This window comes from Calypte anna, chromosome 2 (assembly GCF_003957555.1).
Source record: "Calypte anna isolate BGI_N300 chromosome 2, bCalAnn1_v1.p, whole genome shotgun sequence".
NCBI lineage: Eukaryota > Metazoa > Chordata > Aves > Apodiformes > Trochilidae > Calypte > Calypte anna.
The window spans coordinates 21,866,414-21,885,645 of record NC_044245.1 but is presented as its reverse complement, the minus strand read 5'-3'; the positions used below and the strand labels follow the sequence as shown (position 1 = coordinate 21,885,645).

Genomic DNA, 19,232 nt, shown 5'->3' with positions numbered 1-19,232 from the left:
AGAAGTTGGCAGTTCTTGGAACAGGTACTAGAGATTTTCCTAACGCAGCAAATTGTGAATTAGGACAAGTATTAAAAAAAATAATTTTTTTTTAAAGCTTGATAAAAAACCCTCCCCAGCTTCAAATATTAGATGCAAAGACTCAGAGGACTCAGCACACCTGTGAGGAAAACCCAAGTGTAAATAGAAACGCAGTTCTGAAAAAACACCAGAATTGTGTAAAGCTCTTAGTTTATAACCTAATTTTGCATGAATATAAGTATGCAAGCAGATTTACCTGATTTCTCACCTTTTTCTGGGCAGACACCATCTAGTGGCTGACCACAGATTTGTACCTTGGGTTATCTACAGCAGTCTGATCTTCTAACCCATGGCCAGTTCTATTACTACAATGAAAAGTTCCTCATTCTTGAGTCTTTTGTCTGGGTATACTTTCTTTTGATTATATTTTTCCTTGACCTTACTTGATGATCTTTCTTAGACTAATAATAGCATGAAGCATGAAATGCATATTTGAGCAATATATCTTAAAGCCTTGAGGGTCTTTTGTAAACAAAGTCTGCAAAAGTCTAACTACATTACTGTTGGCATTGTCTGAATTCATCTCCTGCTAATGTATACTTTCCTGTATGTAGAATTCTCTCCATCCATGAACAGATATTCCTGTGCATTTGTTCTGTATATATGCTCCTAAGTGAGATCTCCTGCTTCAGTACCCATCCTTAGAAATGACTAAGTTTAGCAAATCAAAAGAGTCTGGGTATTGGTGTTTAAGGCTCTTTGAGATGCATTAGGAAACTGAAAAAAAATCTGTTCCCACTGGATTGTCAGATATAATACTGGACATGTGGAAATGCCTGCCTTCCCAGAGAAACAGCAGCTGAGGCCAACTGGAATACCCAACATACCACATTTTGCACCAGTAGCAATGTGTAGGTCATGGACTCAATCAATTCAAACAGAAGTGAATAGAGTGATGCAGAACTAGTTCTGGTGTTGAAAGAACTGTGATGATTCCAGGTGTCTTCTGTTGGCCAGTTCCAAGCATCATCCTCTTCTACATGCATATGGACTGAACTGAACTTACAGGCTCCTAACCTCACTGTATGGCAATTAAGGAAGGCTTTCTGGGCACCCACGTAGCCTTAACAAACTACATTAAAGCCTTGAATCAATTGCTCCTACCTAGGTGTACATCTACTGCCTTCAGATGTCACTTGGCACCTTTGTGTATGCAAATGGCTCCAGGAATATGCAGACTTAAAGAAGGTATTATTGATTAGGTCAAATATTTACTGCTGAGGCTCTAAGCACATAAATGATGTTCTGGTTAAAGGCAAATTCAGTTGACTGGAAGTTGAATGTTAAGTTCCTGTTTTCCTTACTGAATATATTCTCCATCTCCTCAGTGTTTTCTATCACTGCAGTCTAATGGTTTGTCATTACTTGTCTAGAGGAAGCTTAAGAGGTTTTATCAGAAGATTCTGTGCATCATCAATGCACAGACAATATTGCTGTCATAAAAATAAAAATGTAAAATGATAATTTTTAGAAGGTCCATGCTTTTAATAACAGTTACATATAAAAAGAATACTATATTCCAACTATATTCCATATATCTTTCATTGGTTTAGAATCAGAAACTGCAACACAATCTTAACATTTGATTACATTTGTGTTTCTATTTCAGGTTGCCACAGAAGCCATAGTAAATATTAGAACTGTTGCTAGTTTGACCAGAGAAAGAAAATTTGAGTTGATGTACAGAGAACATTTGGTTGTCCCATACAGGTATCATAAAAATAAGTAAAGTAAAAAAAGATCTGTATTTCAGTTACACAAATGAAAAACGTGTAACATCTTTTGGGTTTTTTTGTTAGTATGCATAATTTGAAATAGTTTAATTATCTCAGCATTAATGTAATTTTGCATATTCTTTATTAACAAATGCAACAACCAGCCAAAATTTTTGTTCTTTGATTTAAATAATTTTTTTATGGTAATATTGCTATCTTCTGTTGCAATGTCACTCAATTTGGAAAAATGTTAGTTTTAAGTGATCTTTGGAAGTTATCTACTCTAACCTTCCACCTGAAATGTTTCAGATATTTAATTAAAAACGAAAGGAAAGGAGATGACAGCAGATGTTCACAGATAAGATGTGAGACAAACAGGGGAGCTGCTAATACATTCACCATAGTAACTGAGTGGTTAGAACACAGCGTGGAGCATAGAAGATAGTATTTCAGCTTTCTTAGGCTGCAAGGTTTTGATTCCACATCTTAGAACTTGCAGGACAGTGCCTCAGTGCCAAACCATTCTCAGGGTTACCACTTATAGGATTTCTCCGAGGCTTTAAGCTTGATGATGCTCTAGTATAAATAAGAATTCATTGCCCTAAGGATCAATTTGTCTGGAAGAGACATATTGCTAGGATACACATTTCTCAGTTAATATTTCACTTCATGTTAAAGCACTGATTAGTGCTCAGCTGTTTACTTTATTAAAGCTCAGCTGTTATACTGGATTAATGGAAAAGTCAGTTAAGTAAAGGAAAAGTCACAATGGCCTCTTAATAAACAAAAAAACTAAAAACGAAACCAAAAAAAGCACAACTTCTTAACCTGCCCCTGTTTCTTTGGGGGGCTTGGGGGTTCTTTCCATAAGGAACCATACAGCTGTGGCTTAGTAATAGCATCAGTTAAATTAAAATGTTTCTCTCTTTTCTTCTGGTATTTTTTTTTATCTCTGCTTTGCTTTTATGTATAGGCACAGTTTTATCATCCAAAATCCAATTTCTCCATCATACATGCAGGCTTAGTCTTATTTGAGAGAGCAATTATGATTGATTAAATGGAAAAGAAGCAGATCCTCAAATGTATGATATTGAACTGTTTAATATCTTAGTATCTGATTAACATAAAATTTTAAGTAAGGAAACAGACAGAAATTTAGCTTTGGCTGAAGGTGAGCCAGTTCTGCTCTTTTTTCCCCTCTTATGTGATGCAGTAGCACAAATTCAAACTTGTTACTTACATGTTCAAAGTGATAATCATGGACTGAATTGCAAAGTATTTTAACACTCAAGCTATGAGATGGTAAGTCAGTAATTATACATAGCAGCTAAGGTATCACCTTTGCCTGCACATGTATTACAAGCTGGTTTTGGGAGTAAATAAGATTCTGGCAACAAAACTAACTTTCTCTTAGGCACAGTCTAACAGGAGACCAGGGATGTGTTGCTTAAACATGAGTACGTTTGCTGTGGGTAACATTATCATCTGAACTCAATTCTTTTTTTTTTTTGCATGCTAGGACTTAAGAATGATTGCACTTTTTAAATGAAAATAAATGTTCTTTCTTACAGAAATGCTGTGAAGAAGGCACATATATTTGGATTTTGTTTTTCCCTTTCACAAGCAATGATGTTCTTTACCTATGCTGGCTGTTTCCGTTTTGGTGCCTATCTAGTGGTACATGGATACATGGAGTATAAAAGTGTGTTTTTGTAAGTATCTCACTTGCAATCTTTTCTCTGTCATCCAGAGTTCTCTGTTTACTGCTACAAAATCCACTGAGTGAGCTATGGGAAAAAAGAAAGACTTAGTATATCTAACCACTATTAATAATTAAAGAGATTAGTGTTAATAGGTAACAAAAAATTGAAGTTGGCATGGACTTTGGTTCATCTCACTTCATTAAAACAGGGTGAAAACAAATTTCTGGAGCAAAATGAGCAATTAAAGCAGTAATAGATGCTTACTGCTACATTTTTTTTAATTTAGTCCCTTTAAAAAGTTAACTGTAGCCTCATTTCCATTGTCCCTTTCTTCATTGCCTATTTGTTGATTTTATTTTTTTCATGGATTTCTTTCGTAGAGTGTTTTCAGCTGTTGTATTTGGAGCAATGGCATTAGGACAAAGCAGCTCTTTTGCTCCAGACTATGCCAAAGCCAAGATATCAGCAGCCCACTTGTTTATGCTGTTTGAAAGTGTACCCTCAATAGACAGTTACAGCGAGGAGGGAGAGAAGCCTGTGAGTAAGCCATGTGTAATGGTGATATTATTTATTGACAATATGGATAATACTCTTCTTACATCCTTCAAACTGATTTTTTTCTCCTTCTCATTACTTCCTTATCTCAATATATTCTTGACAGTTTATCAAAACACAACATGGACCAAGTTCCCTATTGTGAGTCCAACTTTTGTCCATGCTGTCTAAGGGTTATTTGTTTTGAAAATCTGGTTAAAGTACAATTTGCATGGAATCTAACCAGCAAAATTTTTAGCAGTTTGAAGTATTTTGGTGCTGTACTTTGATTTTATAGATTCACAAAGATTCAGACCACAGAGTCAGTCAGCATTCCACCGAATTAAAAACTCTATTGTTTTCAATGAAAAAAAAAGAAAAAAGAAGAAAAAAAAAGACTTCTGCAATTATATTATTCATCTGTCCAATTGTCTTAAAGATATAACATTGCTATTATGTCAACTACAGGAAACATCTGGGGGAAACATAACGATCAAAGATGTGGCATTTAACTACCCAAACCGACCAGAGGTCAAAATCCTGCAAGGTTTGAATCTACAAGTAGAAAAAGGGCAAACTCTTGCTCTTGTTGGCAGCAGTGGGTGTGGAAAAAGCACTGTTATTCAGCTTCTTGAGAGATTTTATGATCCGCTTGATGGACAAGTGGTAAGTATTTTTTTTTAAGAACATGTCACATGTTAAATGAGGGTGTGCTTGTTGTTTTTATGTGATGTGATAAAGTGTAATACGTATTTCTAGTTTTATTTTTTACAATATTTTTAATGTTAAAACGTATCTAATTGTGTAATACCATCTATGTTCTTTCTTGAAACAGTAAACATTGAGAAAAATAAGTATCAGAATTTTTACTTGTCAGAAACATCTTTCAGACTGTGCCCACTGACCAAGCAATAGATTCTAAATACTTTTAGTAGTTTTGGTTTAACAAACACTTAAAGTTTTGCACACTACTTATTCAGCAAAACATAAGAGTTTTGTTTATTGACATTTTCTCTTTAATGTGCTCAGAGATTTTGTTTGAAAAAGGATCCACATGAATAGGATGAGGTGAGAATAAGGTTTTCAGAACTTGTCTCTGCAGCTACTCACAAAAAAAGAAAGAAATACTTAAATAAGGCCGAGATGCAATGAGCAAGATTTTCTGGGGTCAGGAATGCCCATGCAAGTCCAGTGTAGCTGGATGTACTGTAACTGATGTGTAGCAAGAAGCAGTGTAGATGCCCCAACAGTCTGTTTAACCATTAGGAATGTAATCAGCAGTATTTCGACCTTGTATCCATGAATAACCAACCATGGTTTACTGAAGGGTACAGAATACTTCTGTATTACTGAAGCACAGAGCTCTGCCATAGAAATCACAAAAGTGGTGTACTAATTAATAAAGTTAAAGGATCCAGAAGTAAATTTGTCCATTGTTAGGTATTACATTACAATTAAGATTGGATGCTGGGCCTCTGTACTAAGAACCATACTAATGAATGAATCCAACTACTCCTTTATTTTAATGGAATACTACTGCTAATCTGTTCCTTGAGCAGGAAGATGTATGCAAAATTAACGAAAGTTTTACTGACGAAGAAAGAAATGAAAGAACTTTACAAGTTCTTTTAAGTTGCCTCAGCATATCCTGTCTTTCACTGTCTTCAAAATTCTGTTAAAATCTTGAAGCAGAGAAAAGGGATGATGCAGCAGAAGGCACTATCCTCACTTTTCCATAATATCCCTCAGAAAAATTTGGAACATAAAGAAAGAGGGGAAGAGATTATGTGAGTTTTTGATGATATCTCTAAGGAAAGAACTGCAGTTGCACAACTTCTGTGTACAAGCTGACAGTAAGTCTCAAATATGCATATAGCCATGTGACTGAAATGTAAAATTTTGGTTTCTCAGCTTCTTGATGGCAAAAATACAAAGACACTGAATATCCAGTGGCTGAGAGCTCAGATTGGTATCGTCTCACAAGAACCAATCCTGTTTGACTGCACTATTGCTGAAAACATTGCATATGGAGATAACAGTCGTATGGTGCCACATGAGGAAATTGTTAATGCAGCAAAAGAAGCCAACATTCACTCCTTCATTGACTCTCTGCCAGATGTAAGTTGTTCCTTCATATTCCTACTGAGAACTACTGAGATGGTGACCACTTGTGGTAAGGAAAACTTGTATCCATTTATAATTCCCTGGGGTACAATAATTCCCTGAGATGCAAATAGATCTGGACCTGATTCTTAAATCTTACCTTTTCTTATTTGTGTTTACTGTACTTCCTTTTACTCTAGGAAACTCTCTTCTCAGATAAGAGCTGAAAACTGAAGATAATCAGGGGACAAAATCCATAATTATAAATAATTGATACCTGCACGTGTGGGGTGGGGTTTTTTGAGTGATTTCAACATTTCTTCTTAAGCTCCTATTTATCTCAAGTGTATGCTGAAGAGTCTTCTTGGACTGATAAGTTTTTTATACTTTTCTTCTAGTTATACCTAGTCAGAATTTCTAGTATTCCTACAATTAAAAAATTACTGAGACAGTACTCGAGATACATATATATATATATATGACCAATCATGTACGAATGAACACCTTGGGTCAGATGAAATGTCTGCCATGCACAAAATTTTTTACTAGGAAGTGATGAGCAAGACTTGTTTATTATGTAAGTATTCAAAAAGGCTAAACATTTAGTCGCATTTTCCCTGAACTTCATCTAGTTCTATGTAATTTGTAAGCCAGGAACCTTCTAAGACAGAAACCATGTTTTATTATTTAGTAGTCCTCAATGGATTTTTCTTCTGTGCGTTTGACAAATCAATTCCTAACCAGTGTCAAGTTGCATCCAAAACTTCCTAAAGAAAAGAAGTTGCTGGCTTAGTTTTGTATTGTATTCAGCTTAGTTTCAGGCTGTTAACTTGCTTTTTGTATTTCTTGATGTCATAAGAAACTAAACATGATTTGCAAAAATAATGGGCTTTGACCTTTGTGTTTTTTCAAGATCAACTCTTTCCAAAACTTTTTAGAGAAATCTTGTGTTATTTAATGATGTCTCAAAAAATTTTGCCACTTTTTGCAGCCAAATATAGAATACCTCAAAAGCTATTGTGACCTACGCATGAGTTTGTCCGGAGACCTGACTCGTCCACTAAATTAAAAGCATAACTGTCCAAAACTGTGGTGTAGGTTCAGATAAAGAGTATGAATGTCTTTCTCTATATAGATACCGTATATAAACTGGAACATCTGAAATTGATACTTCTTATACATTGGGTTTTTTCTTCAGGATAAATAAATGTGGATTAGAATAACTGATTGGTTAGGATGCTAAGTTGGAATGTTGCTAGGTCAGGGTTTGATCTGCAGTGTTGTCACAGCATTTCACTGAGCCTTGGTGTTCTGTCTCCTGATCAAGAATAATGTTGCCCTCCAACCTTAGAGGGTTTGTTGCTGTGGATTTATGAAATTCTTGATGCTACAAAAGTCATCTCCCACTAAAAAAAGATGTACAACAGATTGTAATTCTGGTTGTCTGTTTTCAGAGAGCTAATGGCATGGTTTTTGCAGTTCATGGATGGCTGGTGTCAGGATCAATATGCTTAAATTTTATTCAGAATCAACCATCATTTATAGTCTGAACTTTACATCTTGTTTCTAGAAATACAATACCCGTGTAGGAGACAAGGGAACTCAGCTCTCTGGTGGTCAGAAACAACGCATCGCCATTGCCCGAGCTCTTGTACGTAAGCCCCAAATTCTGCTACTGGATGAAGCTACGTCTGCCTTAGATACAGAAAGTGAAAAGGTAACTTGATTGTGAACCAGAAGTCTGTGGTCTTAAGCCATGGGTTTTTTTGCATTATGAATATGGTTTTCACTTCCACAGATAAAAGCCAAAAGCTGGAAATACGTTGTTTTACGAAAAACATATATTGATGTTAATAATAGAGAAATATAAAAGTCTCACTTCTTGATAAAAAACCCAAAATCTTCCATCTCTATGGCAGTAGGCAGACTGATGTAGCAATGAGAAAGGCATTTTGTTGCCTGAAATTCTTCAGGCTTCAATTGGCAGAGTTCTACCAAAGTTCTGTCAGGAAGCACACACTTCAGAAGCTGAAAAAACTGAGGATACTGCCAGAGAACTTTTTCCTGGCAAACTACCAAATCTTGCTTTCATGATTTTTTTCTCCCACTGCTCTCCAGTCCATGCTGAATGTTCATGGCTAATATGCAAAATTCCAGTGAAAAGATTGCTAGAACACTTGTTTTTTTTAAAACGCAGAGCTACAGTCTTGATATAGAAGAAATACAATTCCACTGTAGAAAATCAACACAGATTCTACAAAAGTACTGTTAATGAGGCAAATATTATAACAGATATTATAATATGAAAAGCTCAAACCATATGAACTAAATTTTGATCAATTCTAGGCATAAAAGCATAAGAATTAGCCAGAAAATACCATTAAAAAATTCTAGGACTCTTTGTTTTCATAATTATGTGCCAGTTAGGTCCAGAAATTTCACTTTTTATTTTATTCTGCATTAATAAACATAGAGCATGAAGACAAGATAGTGGAGATTTTTATTAATATTTTTCTGCAGGTACTAACTTTTGAGAAAAACACGATTCACAAGACTCCCTGCAAAATAATGAGAATTAATATGATAGTAGCTGACCCAAGATTATGGATTTAACTCCCATATATAATTAATCAGTCATGGAAGGGACCTCTTCAATCAAACCTCTTCTACAAACAAGGGGAAATATTGGATTCAAAATAGTATTACATCCAGTAGGGTCCTTGAAAATCTCCAAGGAGATTGAACAAGCTCTCTTTTGTCCCTGTTTCAATGTTTAATTATCCTTTCAATTTATGCTTTTCTTATAACCAGTCAGAACCTCCATTGTTACAATTTATGATAATCCTCTTGTTCTCCTACCACACTTCTCAGTAATTAACCTGATTCCATATCATCCTCTTAGCTACCATGGCATCATCCACTATGACAGTTTTGACTTCTTCCCAACACAGACTAATTCTAAAACAGGAAGCTAAAGCCGCAGATATTTCCTATTACTCATTGTCAGATTGCAACTTACTTCACAGATGGCAATTGAGGTACATCTCACAGCAGCTATCTGAAGAGTTCATCTTTTGGTATGTTCCTTGTGCAGATTGTCCAGGAAGCACTGGATAAAGCCAGAGAAGGTCGCACTTGCATCGTGATAGCTCACCGCCTCTCCACCATCCAAAATGCTGACAAGATTGCTGTGATCCAGAATGGCAAGGTCATAGAGCAGGGGACCCATCAACAGCTCCTGGCTGAAAAAGGCATCTACTATTCTCTGGTCAATGTACAAAGTGGGTCAATCAACATGTAAATTAAAGGCAGTACGGATCTCTGAACTGTCACTGGAATTATTTCACTACCGGTATTTTTGTCACTGTAATTATAACTAATAGTCAGTCTTGATACTTTTGGTTTTCTTCCTTGCTTCTGTAAGTCCTATGAAAACAAGAAATACCAAGTAAATATGTACTGGTTTCTCACTACTGTTTCTCATTATTCACAGCACTCTACTATGTAGCCAAATCAGAGGCCTGTTGCACTCATAAAATTAAAAGCATGCTAAGCCATATGTATATTTAGCTTGCTTTGAACTCTGTCAAAGTCATGCTAATCAAGACGTGTCTGGTAAGCAACCTGTAAACATCTTAATGCTCAGAAAAAAATAGTTTCCCTATTGCTAGGAAAAAAACTTCATGCCTTAACCTCGCTGTGCCTGTGTAAGACGTGATCGGTCCTGCCCTATTGGGCTTGTACCGACTTGTTATGAGAACTTGAAGGTCAGGTGGAGCTTTGATGACAGATATTCTTGTTATTATGTGGAGTTTTAGTGTGGGTTGACAGCAAGAAGTCTTGAAAATATGGGCACAGGCTGAAAACAAAGGGCCTGGAACTGTTGGTCACTTTCTGATCATTGAAGAGGTGCAACCTTAATGACTGGGAGAAGATTGCTTGAAGTGTAAACACAGAAAAGGAGGAGCAGATAAGAAAAAACCTACAACGAGGCAAGACACCTGCTGCAGCCTGGGCAAGTAGTATCTACAGGTATCCCAAAGTCCTAAGCTTCAGGGGTCAGGGACAAGAACTCTCAAAGACTGCAATATTTTATAGAAGGTGAATATCTTGAAATTGGGTCTGGAGGAGGAAGAAGAAAGGCAAACTTTCAGTGTTAGCTTCCTTCAATGAAGAGCTCTTGAACTTGTTCACACTGATGACAGACTATCAAGACTATAACCACTGATACAAATTCCATGGCATTGGGTCTGTGGTATTGTATATTAGTTGCTAACTTAGGATGACTCTTCAGGAGTAACTGCCTTATCAAAAATTATTAAGAACTAACTATTAGCAATGTATATTTTTAATGAGTATGTGTACAGTAAAATTTTGTTTTTAAGTTTTAAAGTGGCCTGATTTATTAGTCTTCCACACTTTCATCATAAAAATTCTAGTTCCTTGTGTTTTATACATACCATCTGACATTATCTACATGTAGATCTTTAGATGCACACAGCCCAGCTGATAGGCTGTTAAGTTCATCAGTGTGCAGAGAACACTCTCCAGAATGTTGACTTAGTCTCATTGTATTCCTCTTCAATCACCTGTTTTGTTCACTTTCCTGTCTTAGATGGAAAACCAATTTAAATAGCAATTTTTTTTCCTATTAATGTATTAATTGATACAATGAAATTTCTATCCAAGAGTAAGGCCATTAGTCTGCACCATAGTCTGAATAAGTTGTACTTGCAGTTGCAAGAATGGAATGGGTATTCTTTAACATCATAATCTGAAGATTCAAGTTAGAATATAATTGATTTTTTTACTAAACTCTGGATTTTAGTCCCTTATTTTTAAAACTAGGCTTTTTAATTTTGATGCTACAATTTACAATTATTGGATTGTTTCTCTAACTTGTATGATTTTTAAAATGCTTGATTTACCAGACTAATTTAGTTCTTCCTAAGTATCAGGCAGGCTATGTAAAAGTTTTACCACAGACATCTGAAAATTGATTTTGAAAATTTTGGCCATATAGTTTAAAGCATACATTTGACACGAATTTATGAAATAGAAAATTTCCAAACCAATCTGTTTTTCACTATGCTTTTCTCTCACATTTTCTAAAGAAGTATTTTCCCTTTGTTTGAGACTTATGCAAAATTTTGCATAATAGTTGCTCAACACCTCACTTTTGGTTGAAAGGGACATTAGGAAAAGTAAACACTTTGAGGATAATAGAAGTTGGTTTCTAAATCCACCATAAATGTTTAAAAAAATAGGCTGCTGCTCACAGTTGCTTTCAGAATTTCCTTTCAGAAGATCACAACCAGTGCCATATATCATGTACCATCTCTAAATGAAAGGACTGTAAATCAGTTCTGGACCTCCACTACCCCTTAATTCAGGCATTCTCTAAAATTTCTTCCCTAGCTATCCCACATCAGGAGTTGTTCAACAATCTTCCATCCTGATATTGAATCCCCATCCATCTAGCTTTAGTTGAACAACTTCTCCTTCTTTATAAGTAATTCCTTTGAATTTGTTGTCTCTTTCTTGCTGCCAAACTTGTCTATGAAAAGAACCTTCCTCGTAGCATTCATTTCTGCAAAATACTAAAGATGTCCTTGAAACATCTGTTGCTAACAAATCCTTGTAATCATTCATAGTACAGGCAGACACACAAGTTATCTCTTTCTCAAGATGTATTGTCTATTTCTACATTTCTAAACTCTTTCTCCTACTCTTCTCTCTTAAAACCCAATCTCTGTTGTAGACATGGTTTTTGAAAGGAAAGAAGACCACAACACAGAGGAGAAATGTGGCACACTATCTATGAATACAGGGTAAAAACATACAACTAACAGTTGTGCAAAAAAAGTCTCATTGTAAATTGTATCCATAAGCTGAATAATTTTTATGGTCAAGTTTCTTTCTTCTAGATAAATTATCTAGAGCAATGTAGTTTAATGACACATTTGTTCTATATTTCAAAGATCGGACAGTATCTTTTATTCCAGTTATTTTAATGCAGTAAAACTGAAAGCAGAAAGTAAGAAACAGGACTAGAAGCCGCTTGAAATCCTTTTTTGTGAATTTCATGGACTGTAGAGGTACCAGAATAAGGGAACAGGAAGGAAAAGATGAGAAGGGCAAGTATCTTCAGCAGTGCCTGTTTTTTGGAAAGGTAAGTACATTATCTTTGTCTTTGTATTCTTATTCTGTGTACATTTCATTCTAGCTGTGCTGTTAGCTGAGGAGATCAGAATACTTACGCTGCTGCTGTACAAGTCTAGCACTGGAGTGCATCTGTCTGAAAATGAAAATTCATGCCTAAGATAATTATCTAAGCAAGGCTAAAAGGTTAACAAAGGTCTGGCCAATGCAGTCCATGCACAGCTCATCCCGTTCTAGAGTTGCTGTCACTAGCAGGCCAGATTTACAACGACCTCGTGTTGTATCTCTTCAGAAAGGATATGAGCACTGATACCAAAAGTGCCTACTTTATCAAAAGCAGATATATAGACCCTAAGCTGTAGCTTTGTGTTCACCAATACAGAGACATTTTTCATGGAAGTACTAGAAATTATATGAAGTTATTTTAAAATGCCCAAACATTTAATGTCAGTACTCTTTTAGATAAACCTAAAGACTATGTCTGCATATATAATGTGTATATAAACTGTGATGAATAGATTTGCTTTAGTGTCTGTGAGTAGAAATTATATAATTCATTTTTCTCCAGTAAATGAGGGAAATATATTAACAAATTGTTAAACAATTAATAATTGATCTAAGAAAAATTGCATGGTCCTTAACATTACCTAACCAACAGGAATAGTTTTAATTTTCATGTGAATTCTGATTCGCTTCTTCCAAATTACTTATGAAAATAGAGTGAGTGAATAACTTGATTAATGTGGAAGCTAAGAAAAAAATAAATTCAGTATATTTAAATTTATAAAATGAAGCAATTTTGAAGGAGAAGGAACGCCTGTTTCTCTGTCACAGGAACTCCTGCTTTCCACCTGCTTTTCAAGTGACCTTCATTTAAGTAAGCTATATTTACAGCAATATCATAAAAAGATATATAGAAAAGATTAAACTACTGTAAGTGTGGAGTGACAAGCATTCTCTACTCTCCATTTATGCACTGTGCATAAGTATCGTGATGTGAATGTGTCATTTCCATTTTCAACAAACAAACAAATAACAACAATATTTATTCATACATTCCAAGGTACAGGTAGAAGAAGGCACTCATGAAATGACGTTTCTCATCCCACAAACTGGATTTAGCATAAAAATTCATGATATAAATTAACTTTCCCAAGATTTTCTGTTAGGTAGCTCCACAGATGTAACTCAATGTAACTCGTCTATTCCTCAATGTAAACGAAGATGAATAATTAGAGTTATTTACATATCTGCTAAATCAGAAATAATTCAGACATTTACTCTTCATGCTTGCTAGGTTTTATTGTTCAGTATGCTAATATTTTAAGGTACAGCTTGTTAACTGTACATTCAGTGAAGCACACAACAATCTAGACTGCAGATGTTTATAATTTCATTTATTTCAGTTTCCTGAGGAGCTCAGTAAGTCTTGCAGAACTTAGTTGGTCCTTAGGTCTTTTTTGAAGATGTCTGAAGTCTTTCCAAGTGACAGATATGGTATTCCTTCTGACTCTCATCCTCTCATTATATCTGAGAGAACCTAAAGATTGACAAAATGTATGTGCTGTCCAGTCTGAGAATCTTCATTGATAAAGTATTTCTAACATTCTTCAAAATTTCTCTAGAATTCATCACGAAAATAATGAAAGGCTAGGAGGAATTTTTTGTGTGTGAACTTTCACACCAGTTTTCTTGGAGTTCATGATCGAATGTGTGATTTTCTTCACAATCACCAATATCATTAATGACTTTCTGTGACCATGTCGTTAGTTTGCCACATGATGGCCTCATTTGTTCAGACAATAGTTAGGTTAATATGCATTTTCTTTACATTTCTTTTTCAATCTTTTTCAACTAAATTACCTGCAATGTTCTATCTGATCCAAAGAGCAGTATTCTTAGGAGCTTTGGTTTACAGTCCAGGATCTTCTACTCTTTCTCCCCAAGGATTACCATCACTTTTACTGTCCTGACAGTAAAATCATTGGTACCATATATACTACAGTCAGTTCTTAAGACCCCTGGACTAAGCCAGGAGACAGCTCACTGCCTTTCCAGATGGGTCCTTACATTAAGGAGGTCCAACTAGAGTGATGAGTGAGGGCAGATGTTTATCTTAGCATGTAAATCAACTTCATTTATTCTTTCCCTAATTCAATCTTGTTAGTCACAAAATACATTAAAATAAAGGAGAATGTTAAAGGAAAAGACTTCCCATATATTAAAAATATTGTCTGAGTATTAAAAGAGTACAGAGGTTTTAATTTAGTCTGAAATTTGATTCCAGATAACAGATTTTGAGATGCCTTTTCCTGAGTAAATCACTTCTTAAGAAATATTACATTCAATACCACTACATAGAATTTCAGGTGAGCTGCATTGTTTAAAGAATAGATATATACATTTATGAAAGGGGGGTTTTAAAATGCTACAATTATGCTGAAGTGAAACTTTTTATCTAGAAGACAACAAGCATTTAGCATTGACATCAGTGTTTTATATCAGGCAAATTTGGTATTTCCTGCTAGTGGAATACAAAAGCATTATGTAATTGCTTCATTTTTTCAGCTGGAGACGGAATTCAGTTTGGTTTAATTTAATATATCACAGTCTTTAAAATATATGTACAATGTGCTTTTATGCTGCTTAAAATGGAAAGAATAACCTTTAAATTATTTCATTATATACTTGGTAAAACTGGCTGCAATGAGGATACTGAGATAGTTTTATGCTCTGCATTGAGGAGAAATCTGGTTCTAGGGTGACACTGCTTCACAAGAAGAAATGTCAGGTGAATATATTCCTGAGTATCATAGAGGGGAAATGCTCTGAGAATTTGCTCTCACCCCAAAAAAATTAATATAACTACACTTACTTAGAACTTTTGAGGTCCCCAGCTGTAAAGGTTCCTTTCCTTGGGGACATCGAATAGTTTCAGTCTTTTTCAAGTGTTTTTGCCTATTGAATTCTGTGTTAGAGATAATAAATAACTGAAAACCTAACCGATTAATTAGACTCCAGCATACAAATTGAGGTTGCATAACTGAGGCATCTGTATAATTTTTTATCCATTTATCATTATACACAATAGCCATTAAATCTGTCATCTTAAAGAATCAGTATTAGGGAATTCACATATTAAACAGATACTTGAACACTATAGCCCTTCACATTATGTGTTTTCCTACATTTATAGAGCTGGGTGATCCTTGAGGTCCCTTCCAACCTGACATTCTATGTTATGCTATTTGGTCACAGAAAACTCCTTAGCTTTATCTTGTTAATGGGATATCACAGTTGGTCCAATTAAACTATCTCACTGAGAGGCTTTTTCATGTTAGTCTGACCATGTTTTTTTCACAGTCTTCTAAAGTGTTAGACACCAGTTATTTTCAAAGACAGACTGTGGGGACACATGGCATCATCATCTGAGCAACTTCCAGGTTTATACATAAAGTAGGATTGTTCCTTTTTCTCTCTCCATCTACCTTTACCCCTATCTCTTCCTTTGTCCATTCCTTGCAGTTTTTCTGTCTGTTCCCACTTTCTTTAAGCTCTAGATCCTTTTATTCCCTCTTTTTGAACTGGAAAGAAAAACCCTAGTCTTTTTCAGAGGAGGCTGTTTATTTTGTAAATAACCTGGTATGGTCTGTTCCTTGAAGGGAATATTAAATCACAGATGACAGATCTTGTGTACAAAACACCACTATGTAGTATAAGAATGGGGTTGGAGTCCTTATGAGACAATATAATGAAAAATACTAATTATAATAATACTTATTTGACACAGTAAAATATTCTAAAAGTACAATGATATGCTAGATTGTTCCACACCTTTGGTTTGGTAAAAGTATTTATCTAAAAGAAAACTGACAGGAGATCCAACTTACCTTAGCTTGCACTAAGGTAAGTCTTGATGCAATTAAAAGGGGAAATGGTATAAATGATAATAGTTTATTAAGAATGTCTTGGAAAACCATCTTTTTCCCAATGCAAAGGAAGTCCTTTTTCAGTAATCTGTCAAAGGGATCTGTTTCCATTTTGTTTAGTTAGAACATAAAGACAGAGAAGAGCAGAGCTTCTTAGTTCAACTTCTAAATATTCCAGCTCACCATCTTCTTAAAGAGATCAATTGAAATAATTTGGCGTTATATTATGTAATCGTTGTTAGAATCAATATAAAGATGAGAAGCCTGATATTCTCAGTGAACTTTGTTATTAGGTTGTTCACTCTGCATTTCAAAACTTGTGCAGATATAGTGACATCAAAGGCTGGGAATCCATTCTGTGTGACAGCCACAGGGCATTCCACAGCAAGGGCTGCAAAACCTGCCCAGGCAAAGATCAGGTGCTTGTGTGTGAGGACTTGAGCCAGATTGCTGTTCTTGACAGCCACATTTTCAGTGGGGTTTGAATTAGCTGGGCTTCTTTCCTACTATTAGTCTTGTGGAGGATGGAGATAAACCTAACTATTACTTCAGGTAGGCCATCCTAGGTTTTAGCACTTTTTGTCTTTCATGTTAAATGTATAAGGAAATACTGTGAGGATCCTTTTTTCTTCTCACTTCGGTTGGAAGGACAAAGTATTTGGGCAAAGCTGACTGAAAATCAATTAAATGTTTCCATTTGCATCTTCAGATATTGGATCAGGCTAAAGATTTTATCTAATTCCCAAGGCTAGGTTCCATGTAAATGTCTGATAATGTAATAACTATATTTCCATGTAAAAACTTGCCAAACCAATTGAGCTCTAACGTAGCTTGAGTGTTCATACCTGCTGACTTTGACTTCACCTGAATCCTACAATTCAACATATTCTTGATAAAAATAGCATTTTTCCAGAGGTTTTAGTATTACTGAAATAAATGTTGGCTTACCACTGTTCTAAAACAAGAATTGTTCTGTAATGGAACATGGGCTCTCCTGTTTCTTTAAAGCTTAGAACTTCTTTGTGATGGTTTCCTATTGGATAAGTGGCAAATGAAATAATATGACACTTTATATAAATATGCAAAAGCAAACCTCATATTCTCCTGGAGAAAGCTGGCTGCTTGTGGCTGGGATGCACGTACCCTTCAGTGGATAAAAATGGGTTGAATGGACAGGTCAAAGAGCTGTGTGTAAATGGAGTTAAATCCTGCTGGCAGCCAGTGGTGTCCCACAGGGCTCAGTGCTGTGGCTGCTTCTGTTTAACATCTTTATTTGATGATTTGGATGAAGGGATAGAGTGCAACCCTCGGTTTGCAGACATCACGTCACTGGGTGGAAGTGCCTGAGGGTAAGGAGGCTTTGCAGAGGATCCAGACAGGCTTGGTCAATGTGCTAAGGCCAAGAGCATGAGGCTTCAACAAGCCAAATGTTGGGTCCTGCACTTTGGCCACAAGAACCGCAGCAGCACTATAGACTTGGAGGGGAGTGGCTGGAGAGCTGCCCAGCAGAGAGGGACCTGGGGGTGTTGGTTGACAGCCAGATAAACGTGAACACCCAGTGTGCCCAGGTGGCCAAGAAGGACAACTCCATCCTGGCAGTTCCATCAGGAACAGTGTGACCAGCAGGACCAGGGGGTGATTTTACCCTTGAACTAAGCCCTTGTGAGGCTGCACCTTGAGTACTTTGTGCAGTTTTGGGTGCTGAAGTATATAGGAAGGACGTGGAGGTGCTGGAGAGGGTACAGAGAAGGGCAGCTGGGCTGATTAGGTGTCTGGAACACAGACCTTATGAGGAGATGGTGAAGGATCTGGGGCTGTTTAGCCTTGAGGAGAGGAGATTGAGGGGAGACCTTATTGCTCTCTACAACTACCTGAAAGAAAGCTGAAGTGAGGTGGATAGGAAATGAGGAAATGGGTTCAAGTTGAGCCAGGGGAGGTTCAGATTAGACATTATGGAAAATTTCTTCACCATAAGAGTGGTGAAGTATTGGAACAAGTTGCCCAGGGAAATGGAGTCCCTGTCCCTGGGGCTTTTCAAAAAACAGGGAGATGCAGTGTCTCAGGAGATGATTTAGTGGTTAAGGTGGTGTAGGTGATGGATTTTTTTTTTTTTTTTTTTTTTTTTTTTTTTTTTTTTGGGCTTGAGGATCTAGAAGGTAATTTCCAACCATGGTGATTCTATGATTAAATTGTTTCATCTCCAAAACTGGAAAAGAAATATGCAAGAAAAAGTTCCCTTTTATCTCAGTACACAAATTTTTACAATTAATTTCTGCTCGAAGTTTTACAGAAACCTACAGAGAATGCAGCTGCAATGGATTGCAGTGTGGCATCTCCACCACCTACCTGAAACTGAGTGGTTGAGGAAGGAGTGAGTAAGTCTGCCATGGAAGATCTTCACTTTTGGCAGTAAGTGTGAACATGCCACATTTTGAAGTAGATGAACTGACGGAAGAAGCTCTTCACGGGTGTATTAAAACCATAAAATCCACATCAGTGCTTCCACAATTTCCCATGTAGATCTTCCTTTACTAGTGGCTCGAACTGTCATGAAAAATTTTACTGTAGTCCTAAGTGTTCCTTCAAGTATACCACTGACATTTCTGCATATTGGTTATGTTTCTGGTCACCTTCTTATACACACAGATAGTGAAAGGATTGAATCTTGAGATTAATTCTGGTCAGACAGTGGCTCTGGTAAGTGGCAGTGGCTGTGGGAAAAGTACAACTGTTCAGCTTATCCAGAGTTTTACAGTCCCAAGGAAGGCACAGTAAGTACCTCAAGTGAGATGAGTGGTTTGGTCTCACTGCCTTTGCTGCAGTGACCTGTAAAGTCTCCTTTAAAAAGGCATGTGCCAACCCAAGGAAAGCAGGGCCAAAACACTCAGTAAAGGGATTTTACCTGCTTGCTTTTATTTAGATTATCATTGATTGGCAGGATATTAAGACCTTAAATGTAAGATATCCGCGGGAGATTATTGGTGTGGTGAATCAGGAGCCCGTGC

The 19,232-nt window shown here is 36.2% G+C and overlaps 1 protein-coding gene across 4 annotated transcripts in view; it reads left to right on the top strand.

Moving 5' to 3' along the window:
- ABCB1 (ATP binding cassette subfamily B member 1) overlaps positions 1-10,528 on the top strand; it is a 49,151-nt gene extending 38,623 nt beyond the window's left edge. For all 4 annotated transcript variants that reach the window (XM_030444567.1, XM_008494126.2, XM_030444568.1 and 1 more), the window contains 7 exons: positions 1,691-1,791; positions 3,368-3,508; positions 3,880-4,036; positions 4,502-4,699; positions 5,945-6,151; positions 7,707-7,853; positions 9,231-10,528. In XM_030444567.1, coding sequence (XP_030300427.1) covers positions 1,691-1,791; positions 3,368-3,508; positions 3,880-4,036; positions 4,502-4,699; positions 5,945-6,151; positions 7,707-7,853; positions 9,231-9,437 — 1,158 coding nt within the window. In that variant the 3' untranslated portion in view covers positions 9,438-10,528. The remainder of the gene's footprint in view (positions 1-1,690; positions 1,792-3,367; positions 3,509-3,879; positions 4,037-4,501; positions 4,700-5,944; positions 6,152-7,706; positions 7,854-9,230) is intronic.
- Positions 10,529-19,232: the final 8,704 nt, after the last annotated feature.